Raw genomic sequence first — 13,648 nt, 5'->3', positions numbered from 1 at the left:
GACAGAGACAAGCCACCGTCTTTAGGGTTCGGGCGAGGTCGGCTCTTCTTCCTCTGGTATCACTCCTAGTTCTAACTCCGCATCAAAATCTATGGTTCCGAAAATGAAACCATAGGTAGGTTAGACAACCATGATAAAAACTGCTAATAAGAGATAATGCTTCTGAATATACAATGAGCAGTTCATGTAAATATTGAAAGGACACATATATGTATACTTCAGCAAGGAATCACACTCTAAGGCATAGACACATGGGTCCGTAAATTACGGGGAGGAATCACTCTCTTAGTGAAACATATATATATATATATATATATATATAAAAGCATTACGATGAATTACTCTCTGAGGAGTTACCCTTTTACGCAACGTATTTTAAAGCATGAGTATTATTTAAGTGATGAATCCCCATTCACTCCAATAGGTCAAATCCATAAAATCATATTGGTTCCACAGACACAATTGCCATCACACATAGGCTCATCACATAAATATTTGTCACGCAAACACCAGTTGCTTGATGGACAAACAGAGGATAAGCTGCTCCACCTTTAGACATCGGGGAAATTTTTCTTCCGATCGACATGGTGCAAGCCAGCTCGCTTGAACTCTAACATAAGCTAACTCTCATACAAAGAGAACATGTTGCACCGGGAACGTCTAGCCGGCCAACCAAGTCAAAGACACCAACATGTAATACGCTAGAGGATTTTACATTTTGACTATCAGGTGAGGCTAGCCCCACCCCAATTTTTCACGGGGAATCCCTCTACGCTTTTGAAGCTCATGGTGACGTCTTGATGGAATGGTCTGGGGAACTCCATCTCGTCCCATGATTATTGATGCACGATACACTTACTCACATAGAGATATAGGCATTCATACTGAGATGTAAGGGGCAAAAATAGCAAACACATTCAAAGTGTCAGAAAATAGGAAATAAGATAAATATAATGATCAAAACAAATTTATTCATGTTTAGATAGAGATTCGCCACACAGACATTTCATCGCCTGATGGGTAAACATGGATGAGTTGCTCCACTGCTCTGATATGCCAGGGGATTCTACATCTTGACTATCACGTGAGGCCAACACAATACCGCCCTACCCCAATCATTCATGATGAATCCTTCTACCTATTTGAAACTCATGTTGATGTCTTACAGGAATGGGCACGGGGAACTTCGTCCCACCCATGAAGATTGATGCATGGTACACATACTCACATAAAGATATAGATACATACACAAAAAATCAGGAATTAGTTGAAAACAATCCAATACATTCAAAGTCTTGGAAAAACAGAAAATGAACATAAGATAAACATAACGATCCAAAATAGATTTATTTATGTAAAAAAATGAGGAAGGTTACGTAATATACAAATGCCTCTTACATACAATATTTACCCCACATTCTCAGCTTTGTCTTAAAAGCTAACCTACCTCACAAGGTAGAGTTTGCTACTTCATTGCGCCACTGCTTCCTTGCCTCTTTTGAAGAATCCGGCTTCACAAGATTTCAGGTGTTTAGGATCTCAAAAATGGGATTTTATCGCATGTCCAAATCCCTTTTTATAGGGTGAGAGTATCAAACGTCCTTCTGAAATACTTCTGACTCGAAGTATGCTTGGATATGAGTCCTTTAGCTTCTTCTATTGCACTACAGGATGACAGAGATAGACGACTAGCGCATAGTCCATACTCCTTTACTGCATACCAACAACTCCCTAGTTTTTTCCTTGTATAAGGGTCTTCCACATGGTGTTGATCTATATCTTTGGGTTTAGATGATGACTTCCCGAGTCATAACCCCTTCAGCAAATGCACTCCAGACGTGATTCCTTAGGTGGAGTGTGGGCTTATAGGTATGACATTCCACTCTTTTGAGCATTTTCCGTGTGATTCTAAAAAACTCTCATATCTGCTCTAGTCTGTCTTAGACCATTGCTCACCTTGGGCAAGTAGCTTTTGTCTCATAAGAGCCACCAACCTGTTCAGTTTCTCGTTCTTACCTTCATGACAGATGACTTTTCTAGCTAGCCTACCATAAGGCGAGACGCTCATCTCCACCTCGCGCTCGAATGTATCTGCCAGGCCTTCCGCATGGTGCTTGCTCACCCACATGTTGGACTAGCTGCACTCTGCAGCACCCGCAACTATTTTCTTCTCCAAATCAATGGAGTGTCCCTTATCTTTCTTTCCATTCAACCCCATTGGTGATCTGTCTGCTTATGCTGGTGGAGCCCTCACATTGTAGATGCACGGGGTGGCCACACAAAACAGTGTTCACCCTCTCCATGATGTCGATTTCCTATGGAACGTATCGATTGAGGAAAATTGTTGGATTTAATCCAATAGTTATGCCTCTTGCCAACTGCTGTGTATATGTCTATAAATAGGGACGAAATGTGCAACAATTGCACAACTTTAGTTCTCTATCCAACACCAACTCATGAGACAAACACCCTTACGAGATTCTCACCAATTCAATCCACAAACCAACAGTGGTATTAGAGCCTTGTCAATGACAAAAGGGGCTGTATTCTTGCATAAAAAAGACCATCAATAGGAAGTGCTTGGTTTAGCAACACACTTGCATATTACAACCACTTAAGAATGATTTCATACCCATCATAAAAGCTTTTTCAAATCACAGTGGGAGGGCTCGAGTACATTGGTAATTTGTAAAATTTCAGAAATCCTCCTTCTAGCTGTTTCGCTTTCAAGCACTCCTCTATTCCTACCAAATCTTCAATATGAGGATCTCTAGCTGTTTCCCCTTCAACCTTGTCAGTTTTCTTATGAATTTCTATCTCTCCGTAAATTACTCAACCTCCTTCATTCCTTCTAAAATAATTTTTTGAGTCATTTTGCTCTACCAGCATCAGACCACCGCCAGGACCAGGGCACTCAACTGCCTCCCATGGCTGCCTTACCTTTTCAACCACCAAACCTTCAAATGGGTTTCATTCCTGGGCCTTGGATAGAGGTGTAATCGGTCCGGTTCGATCAGTCCGTAAAGAGATTTTTAGACCAAACTATAAATCTCAAACCACCCTTTTCTAGACCGAATTGGACAGAAGATCCCTAGGGATTGGACCATACTGTTAGTTATCAGTCTGGTTAGTCCATTCGTTCCATATGGGTTCGAGCAAGTGTAAAATGGGGGCTCAATCATACAAAGCCCATCAATACACAAAAAAGCCCACAATGTGTATTTTCGGCCCATCAGAATAAAAAAAAAAAAAAAGCCCATAATGTTTACAATTTTGAATAATACAACTATTTAACTTTATTTTCACATTTTGTGCTTAAAAATAGCCTAAAAACAGTTGAAAGAAAGTATCAAAATTATCCATATGTATCCATTCTCCATAATAAACTTAAAAATTTAAAAACAAAAATAGAGAAAATCAAATTGAAAAATACAATATCATCCAAACTCCAAATAAAAGAAACAAAATAGAAAAGGAAACGAAAGATATATATAAAAATTATCCATATCTATCCATGCAGGTTACCAATCATTGAAATAAAACTAGAAACAAAAAATAGAATTTAAAAAAAAAATGCAATATCATCCAAACTTCAAATAAAAGAAAAACACCAAAAAAATGAAAGGACAAAATATACATAAAAACTATTACAATCCATCTAGCCATAAACAACCTAATTTTATAGCAATATTAAAAATTGCTTCACAACTAAAATAAGATGAGATGTTTCTATCCACCACCTAAATAACCAAAAGGAAATCAATACAAGGTTATGCGATCACAATAATCAACTCTCCACAAGTCTTAACAAGTCCACAACTCCAACTCTCTACAAGTCGCAACTCCAACTCTCTAACTCTTCACAAGTGAAAATACACAATCAAATTTTATTACAACAACATAGCAATCAAATGAAAATATCTTAGTTTCACATTTCAATATTTTTGAAACTATAATCAAAGATTCAAAATGACTAGTATAATAGTATCTTATTCTCACATCAATTATCTTCAACAGGTGTAGCCATTGTATTCAACACCTCCATGGAATTTTCAAATCCCCAAAAGTTCTATACATAAAAAAATAAAACAAAGCAAATTATATAAACTTACATCATAAATAAACCATTGAAAGATATAAAAGAAAATAAATTTGTTACATACCCATATCCAGTTTCTCAAAATTTTCTACATCATCCATTAAAATCCTAATGATAATTAAAGTAGACGAAAAACAAAGTCAATTTTGTGCACAAATGAGACCTTCTACCATAATCGGAGACAAACTATTTCGAAATAGATCAAGTATACGAACTACCATGCAAAATGTGGATTCAGAGGCTACTATAGATATCAGTATTGCAAGAACATCGTGTTCAACTTTTGAAAGTAAGCGATATCTAACAGAATTAACCTTCCACCATAATAGAATTTCAAATTTTCCATCATCTTCCTCACAGCTTTTGACTAGGTATCTATCAACCTCAGACTTGTTTTACAAAGAGTTCTCTAATTGCAACTATTGCTTAAATTGAGCCAACCTCGTTGTCCTCCTATCCTCAAGTCTACTATATCTAGTAGTGGTTACATCATTAGTTGGGAAACTTGTGTGTTGATGTTGTTAACTAGAATCATTCTCTTCTTCAATTTCAACATATGCATCATAAATACGAGTCAAAGTCTAATAATATATTCTCCAATTAAATACACAATTGCACCAGCCACATATAAATATTCATCAACTTGCATTCGAGATTGTGTCAAAGATTATGCTAATACAGTATTCATCAAGGTTACATTTTATTTACCATATATGCACAAAAATTATGCAAATACAATTTATGGGGTACAAATTAAACAATGGGAGGCAGATTCTGCAATCATGGCAAACTGAAAAATTAAACATCCATTGCCCTAGGTTTTTTTATTTTATTTGCATTCAGTTTATGCTAACCTTCAAGGCTAACCCCCCCCCCCCCCCTCTCTGATAAAAACATTCCTCATCTCTCTATCTCTCTCTTTGCATACAAAATTGTTTTTGAAACTTGAAAAATAGAATGTGAATTGGGATTTCGTACCTTAGATGTAGTGGCAGCGTGTGATAGAGTATTTGGGAGTTGCGATGGCAGGGTGGGAGCTACGACGGGGGCTGCAACTCTAGGGTTTATATCAATAGGCAGAGAAAAAAGAGATGAGAGATTGAGTGAAGGGGGGAGAAGGACTGTAGCTAAATCATTGGCTATATTGAAATGGAGCCGTTTGAATTAAAAATAAAGCTAAACGGCATCGTTTCAACACACAGATAATTAAAAAAAAATTGAGTTGTGTGAAACGACGACGTTTCATGCAACTCAGTTTTCATTTTAATTAGATCTAAATGGTGTCATTTAGATTTAATTTCATTCTAAACGGCGTCATTTTTCATATGATATAGGAACATTTGTTTCCTTTTTTTTCTTTTTGGCAAATAAACTAATACAACAAACTATTTAAATTACTAACTTATTAAAAAAATAATGTGGATTATGTAACTAACCCATTAAAAAAATAATTAATTAGAATTATATTTATTATGTTGATAGTTACTAACTTAGTATGTAATATGTAAATTGTATTATGATATTTAATGCATAATAACCTATATTAAAATTTTAACATTTTATATAGGGTTAATGAATAATTTTCATTGACCTACTTCATACTTACTTGCAACTTAGTATCTTACAAAAAAATTCACTTAATTACTTTAATTAAGTGTAGATACTAGAGTATGTATCTTTGCATATAATATTATGAATTTATGATTTATCATGATTCATATAGTATATTAGTTAATTGATAGTATATTAATAATTATATATTTAAAATTTTATATTGTCAATAATGATAGGTTAAATGAAAATTACATAATTTATTTATTTAACTATTATGTAAAATAATATATATAATTTATAAAATAATATTTAAAAATATATATAAATTATAATTCGGTTGGTCCTATCCGATCTAAACCAAGGTAAAAAAAAAACTCACTCCGAGATCGAATCGATTCCCAAAATTGCCCATCTATTAGGACCGAAACAGACCAAACCCCGTATCGGGCCGGTCCGGTCATAGCCTATCGACATAATCTCCTCCTCTGATAACCTCAATTGACCCCACCGTTCCTCCAGATCTTCCATAGGATTTACTGGACTTCCACTCATTAAAAAACAAACGACTAATTCGTTTAGTAACTAAACTCCTCTCAACTCATCATTACAACTTTTTCAAATCTCAAAATAATAATAATATTAAAAAATAATATTCTAATAATATTTTATCATCTCAACTCAACTCAATTCAGTTTAACATCTAAACGCAACCTAAATCTTACTCCAAGTTAAGTCTGGGAAGACCTTTCCTCCACCCCTATTTTCCTCGAAAGAGAATACAGAGAAGACTATTTTTACACTGTTCTCCTTGGTACTTGATATAGGAAAAGATCCCACCTCGTCTCTAAATTCTAAGAGCATACTTGACTACAAAAGAATTTAGGTTGATTTAGATTTAGAGATGAGATGAGATGATTTTAGATAAAAGTTAAAAAAAATATTATAAAATATTATTTTTTTAATATTATTATTATTATTTTTAGATTTGAAAAAGTTGAATTAAGATTTAAAAATGTTAAATTGTTTATTATATCTTTTATAAGAATTTAAAAAAATTGTAATAATGAGATGAGATGAGATGAAATATTTTCTAAACCCAAACGGTTTATTACTTGTGTGACTACAAAAGAGTTAGCAATTATTTTTTTTACGAAAAACGGATACATGCATTGTACGGTATAAATATCGTCCTAAATGCCTCGTTGAGATTTGCTTAGGTTCTATACGCACTGGGCTACAACACAATAACCAAGTCCTAATTCAGGGCAAGATGATGATTACCTGTTGAGGATAGGAAGACATCATGATTATATTGAGAAATCTTCATGAAGATGTTATCATCTAAATTTCGTTTACATTCATGATTGCTGCAAATATACTGTACCTAATCTCAGTTATGCTAGGCTGTGTTTAGATGTTGAGTTGAGTTGAAATGAATCAAATTTTTTTATAAATAATAATGAACTGAAATAATAAAATAAATTGTAAAATCTACGTCAAATGAGTTTGGATGTTAAAATAAATTTAAATATATTTATAGAAATTTGAAAAAAGTTACGTATTCTACATATAAAAATGTGTTGAATTAAAAAAAATTATGAATCTCACGTGTAAAGAGATTTTAAGTTAAGATGAATTTAGTGATATAAGAATTGAGTATTTAAATATTAAAATTAACTTAAAATTAGACTGAACTGAATTGATTTGAATAAAGTCCAACAACCATAGGCACAAGCTATTTATTGCGAGACTCAATATAATTATAAAAAAAAAAAAATCAAAATACCGACACTTTTATTTTACCAACGCAAAACTTCTTAGATGTCACACTTTTTAGACGTGTGACATGTGTCAATAAAAGTCTTGCAAATAGATTTTTTCAATTTCCAAATGCTACTGAGCGAAGCAGCTGGACGTTGTCACCAAAGAAGGATTCAAAGGATGAATCGATATGCAGAGCAGATATAAGCAGAGCATGCAAATAGAAAAGAAAAAAGAAATTCAATATCCATTATACCTCACTCTGTAGAATCAATAAATTTAACAGATTGTCAACTGTTCTTCGTGGAAAAAATAATCAAGACACAGAATTGAATTGGCTTCAACATGTTCTACTTTCGTCAGGATGTAGAGAAAATAAAAGGAAATAAATAGGAATGAGTTAAAAAAAAAAAAGCATGCTATTCAAGAAGAAGAATATCAACCAATGGAGCACCTGCTAAGCAACAATAGAAAACAGTGAATTCACAAATCGAATAACCTTTATTTCTTCCTTCCTCCAGGACCTCTCCAAGTCCAAATCCAAATCCAATTGATTTCTTTCACTCAATTTAAACTAGATATTATCAGCTGCCCACTTCAGTGCTTGTGTTGTTTTCTTTATTAAGACTGACATCCACCTTTGGTGGACCTGAATGCCGCCTTGGCCTGGCGGGTGACGGTGGGAATGAAAGCCGTTTCTTTGCAGGCCCAAAAGTCCCCTTTTCGGGTGTCCCGTTCTTCTCTGCCGCCCCCAATGGACTTTGCAACCTGGTCTTTGCTTTTGCAGACTTAGTGGGTACCATATAACTAGGAACTGCTCGAGAGCTTGCCAGACTCTCATCATCTCTCATTGATGACCCAGCAATACTATGCCTTCGAAACTGTTCGGACTGCAAACTAACCATGCTTTTAGAATCATCATTTGGACCACATCCTCCCCTTGGGCTTGCTGGCTTCACCTTTTTAGCCACTTTCGAGGAAGTTGGCCTTGGAGTTGAGGGAGACTGGAAGCTAGGATTGCCTGTCTTCTGGCTGGCCGAGGGGGAATGATTATCGGAATTGAGCTGGTATCGGGCAAAAGATTTGCTAATTTCTCCACCAACGACACTGTGGCTTGCACTCTTTACAGATGAGTGATCATTGTTCAGTTCTTTCTCCATCATGCTACGACTCTCCCATGGGCGGGCGGCCATCCATCGTTCCAACCAGCTCCAACCCCAGGTGGGATTGCTCGGATCCATAAACATTGGGTTTACAGATCTTGAACTGTTCTTCCAGGTTTTCTGTTGAGTAATTCAATTCAAGATTAGACTTAAAAGTTGGTTCATTCAACCTTCAGAAAAATCAAGTCTGAGCCTGAAATACTATTGGACTAGTAATTACTAAGCACAGACCACGTAGTCACCATTACTATATGAACAGTGAGAGACATCATGGCATCTTCACATGCAATTACTAATCTGCTACTATATTACTGACAACTAATTCCTACTCAACTTCAACAACAGAGCAGATGCACATGCAAAAAGTTTGACAACTGTAACTTTTCTTCCTGGATCAGCTGACACTTTAACTTCCAGGCATTTAGTTAGTGCACTCAACTGCAATTACTAAATTCTCCGAGTTATCCAACTATGCATTCACTGCATCTCTCTCTCTGTAAGGTTGGTCAAGCAAGAAATCTTACATCTCTCTCTCTGTAACCACAAAAAAGAAACAAAATATATGGTAAAGATCTTCTCAAGCGTTCGGGTGGTTTTTTATGAAACTTTATTTAGTCTAATGCGATGTCATCAGTGTTTAATTTGTTCACTGTACCAAACTTAGACTCGTGCAAAAAATGTTGACCTTTGTATGAAGTATGTCTACTACCATTAGGCATGCATATATCTAAGAATCAGACTCACATTATCCAACAGTCAAGTTACTCATTTGACATTGAGCCAATATCAAAGTTTTTCTCCTTTCACTTCTCATGATGACTCTTTTGATGCTTTATATTAGAAGAGACATAAAGCATCTACAATGATAAAAATTTTAAATATAATGCAAATTCGACTCACTGCCTGACAGGGGAGACAAATGAAAGAACAACACTACTTGTAACAAAACGTAACACACTGAGGTGATAGGCATGCATTAGCCATAAAAAAATTTGAACCTAAAAAATCAAACAAATCCTGCAATACATGCCTACCGTTTCAGTGGTGTTACATGGGTGTTATGCTGGTGAAATATAAGTAAAAAATGAAATGCATAAGCAGCGGCAGAACATGAAAATTTTCTAAATGTGGGCCAAAGCTATCAGGTAAGAAACAGTTAATAAGATATAGTGACCTAATATTTCAACATAATATGTGTAACAAATACAATAGTATAATCCAAAGCATGCATGTACTGCAAGAGTGCAAACTTTATAGGCTATACACATAAAATGTGATTTAAGTTCACAGATAGACATGGTGACCAACAATATGACAAATTGAGGAAAACTCAAGCCACATCGAGCTTATACTCCAATAGAACTAGTCAAAGTTACAATTGGATCCCTTGAAATTATTCTAAATCACAAGAACTTACAATTGGATCCCTTGAAGTTACAATCCTTCACATTCACCACCCTCCCACCCTCTCATACTCAATCATCTTTCCCCAACATCTTGTCAAGCTATTCCAATGTAGGTGATACCACCCAAGTCCCACATTTCTAGCTAAGAATTGACTTTGATACCATTTGCAATGACCCAAGAAGAAGACCAAACCACATTTCGAATTAAAATCCAAAACAAATAGTTAAAAGTCACATTGGAGCCTCTTGATATCATTATAAAAAGCAATAACTTTTCCTCCCAGACAATGTAGGATCCCATTCACCACACTCCTACCTTCGTACACTCAGTTCGAGGTATTATAAATGGTAGTAAAAACAAACTATTGGAATAGATTCAAAAAGTCATGGTGGCCATCCCCCTTCTCCCTAGGGGCAGCTTATGCCCTCTCATGTGTGTGTGTGTGTGTGTATTAATCTCTAATCGTAAAAGAATATTTCATTTTCTTTTTGTACTGTTGAGGAGCTCAAATACACAAAATAATAAGAGAAATAGATCACCTGATGAGAAAACGCATATGCTAATGCTCTTTCTCTCCTCATAGCCGCCTCATACTTGCCAAGAAGATTTGCTTCAATTTGTTCCTTTGACTGAAAGCTGTCATCCCATTCATCCCCAATCTGTTATCACATACAAATGCGTTAAATGCAGCAAAAGAAGGTTTTTCTACCAAAAAGAAAAAGAGATTAGTCAGATAACAAGTAAAGTAGGATGCATTGAGTAAAGTAGGAATCAGAACTTAGTACTTAAAACTCTCTAAATGTCACATTGCTACAGCCTAAGCCAGCACCAAGCTATAATTCCGCATGCTTCTGTGGTTTTTTGCAGAAGCATTTAGAGCCTATTCTCACTGTCTAATACATGAAACACACTTTTAGGCATATGGGCACAAACTAATTAAACCCGACTGCCAGATTCTAATCATCAAAAGAGCCCCCAAAGATTTTTCAAGACAAATACTATTACATAATCCTGTGGTGATTATTAGAAGATGAAACATTAGTAAGTGATTAGAATACTTTTATAGAATATTACAGAATCAAAAAGAAACAACAGATACCTGTAAGCTCTCAAGCTCTTTTGCTCGTTTCTGTAGGAGTTGTTTTTGGAGAGCCTGATTCTCCTCTGACATTCTGATCCTCCTGGAACGGATCTGAGATTGCACACGAGCTAAAGTCTGCATGCATCTGAGAGTTTTTGCAGCTTGGCGTTTCACAACAGGCCCTTCCATCAATGATTTCAGCCTTACCAACCCCCTTAAAGCCCGCAATGCCCTTCTTGCCTGAATACAATGAAATGCAAAAGCCCTTAAGAAAGCAATATTACTTGCCCAAAATTTCTTGAAACAGCATTGTTAGCAGCCATTGAGAAACTTTAAATTATTGGGATGAAAGTGGTCAATAAAGGAAAAATGGCTTCCATGAGTAATTGTTTTTGATAAGTGATGAGGAGCTGATTAATTTAGCTTGTATTGAATCAAATAGCGGAATCAATAACAGTGGGAACGATAAAAATGTGAAAAAAAAAAAAAGAAAATAAGAATGTAACACATACCATGTATCCTCGAAATGCTGTTTGAATCCTGATTGCTGCCACCTCCTCCCTTGATTTTCCTGAGAACCGAGTTACTGCAGTGAGTCGAACAACCTCAGCAGCTGCCTCAGCAGCAGCAACGGCAGCCTCAGCAGCCGCAGCAGAGGCGACTGCAACAGAGTAAGCCTGTTCACTCTGCTCATTCTCTCCATTGGCTAATTTCACCTCTTCCTGCTGAGGAAGAGCTGGCATTGTGGAAGTTCCAGAAGAGGCAGAATCTGAACATGGTTGTTTTTGCTTCGCAAACCATTTCTTTTTGGATTTATTAGATCTCTGGAAAACAGTCACTAAAGCGATCAGAAACCCATCATTATTTAACAAATTATCGAGGTAATCAAAGGATGATCATAAGGGGATTTCTCAAAACCTGGTCAGTCTTCTCCTTGGACTCTGGGCTAAGAGCTTTCTTTACACTAGAAAACCAATTCCCCTTCCTCGCCATCTCCTTATCATTCCTTAATGTGATCCTTCATGAACACAATTTAAAAGTTTTAAATCGAAAATACTAATTAAACAACCGTTTCAACATACTTTAATAAATTTCCAAAAGATAATGAATTTATTTTTTTGTTATATTACATAATGGGAGATCCTGGCATAAGGCACATCCCACAAAAGAAGCAACTCTGGCTCTCAAATAAATTAGAGAAATTCCCCCGCCCCGTGGGGGGGGGGGGGGGGGGGGGGGGGGGGGGGGGGGGGGGGGGGGGGGGGGGGTTGAGGGGAGGAGGAGGAGGGAGGGGGCGATTGCCATGTTAAGGATTGAGAAATTGAGAACCCATCATAAAAGAAAACAAAATAAATTCATAAAGATAAGTTCATCTTGAATTGAGCTCTACAGTAGGCACTAGATTAAATCTAAGATACATAATCTTCCTTCCTCTTCTTTCACTACATTTTCTCAGCAAACAAAGAAGAAAAATCATCCGAAATTTTCATGTCAAATCAGCAAATCTGCAAATGCTCATCTTACAAATTAAATGCTGCAAAGATCAAACGTTTAAATTTCAGACTTTTTGAACAGAACTTGTCACCCATTAGCAACTACACTAAATTTACAAACAATCATCTGAAAAAAAAAAAAAAAAAGGTGATAAAAAAGCAGAGCAACCCATAACAAAGCAAAATTCCAAACTTGTTTAATTGGGGTCCAACAAAAGAGAAAGTATAGAAGCAGTACCTGTAGACAAAATGGCAGATCTCAAACAGCCCTGTAGACAAAATGGCAGATCTCAAACAGCTTCTCTTCCCTTCAACAGGTGGCCCTCTATCTCTCTTTCTTTCTCTACAAAACAAACAAAAAGACCAGAGTTTTTTCCTTTGCACCTCTCTCTCCCTATATCTACCTATCCCTCTTCGAAAATAAAAGGAGCAAAAAAGGAAGAAAGCAGTAGACAGATCTAGCCAAGAAGATTTCAATGATGAGGGAATATGAGGAAGACCAGCTGGTTCTGCTTTTAGAGTGACCCCACTTCATTAACAAACACACACTGTTTTCTTGGTGAGGGGATCAGATGCTCCGAGTCTTCCCAACACTCCTCCCTAATCTTTTCGCCAGTAATAAAACACTTCCTCTTTCACTTTACTGCATACAGACGTTCTTACTGTTCCCAACTCCCAAAGTACTAACTGATCAAACTCTTGTGTAAACTATCCTTTTCATTTTGTTTTTTTAATTTTGTATTTTTTTTAAAAAACAAAAGTCCAAAGCGAAAGATGGACCAATATAATGCGTGCTTTTCATCTTTTTAACGTGGGTTTCTAACATTTAAAAAATAATTATTAAATTGTACAATACCACCTGATGTCCTTTAATTTTATAGTAATATGAGATGAGATAAATTAAAATTAAAATTAAATATTAAATAAAATATTGATAAAATATATTTTTTTAATATTATTTTTATTTTAAAATTAGAAAAAATTAAATTATTTATTTTATTTTATATAATAATTTTAAAAAATTATAATGATTTGATGAAATGAGTTGAGAAGTACTATAAATTTAATGCAAGTTTAATATCTAGGTGTT

General features: G+C 35.6%; 1 protein-coding gene across 1 annotated transcript; it reads right to left on the bottom strand.

Moving 5' to 3' along the window:
* Positions 1–7,642: 7,642 nt before the first annotated feature.
* Positions 7,643–13,165, bottom strand: LOC121265538 (protein IQ-DOMAIN 1). The gene is made up of 6 exons (XM_041169202.1): positions 12,797–13,165; positions 11,984–12,083; positions 11,578–11,889; positions 11,084–11,305; positions 10,524–10,643; positions 7,643–8,697 (listed from the first exon to the last, which is right to left on the bottom strand). The coding sequence occupies exons 2-6, from the start codon at positions 12,056–12,058 to the stop codon at positions 7,999–8,001; spliced, it is 1,428 nt and encodes a 475-aa protein (XP_041025136.1). The 5' UTR covers positions 12,059–12,083; positions 12,797–13,165; the 3' UTR covers positions 7,643–7,998.
* Between the last annotated feature and the right edge of the window lie 483 nt (positions 13,166–13,648).

The sequence above is a fragment of the Juglans microcarpa x Juglans regia genome, chromosome 5D (genome assembly GCF_004785595.1).
Source record: "Juglans microcarpa x Juglans regia isolate MS1-56 chromosome 5D, Jm3101_v1.0, whole genome shotgun sequence".
Lineage (NCBI taxonomy): Eukaryota > Viridiplantae > Streptophyta > Magnoliopsida > Fagales > Juglandaceae > Juglans > Juglans microcarpa x Juglans regia.
This window is presented reverse-complemented; position numbering and strand designations above follow the sequence as displayed.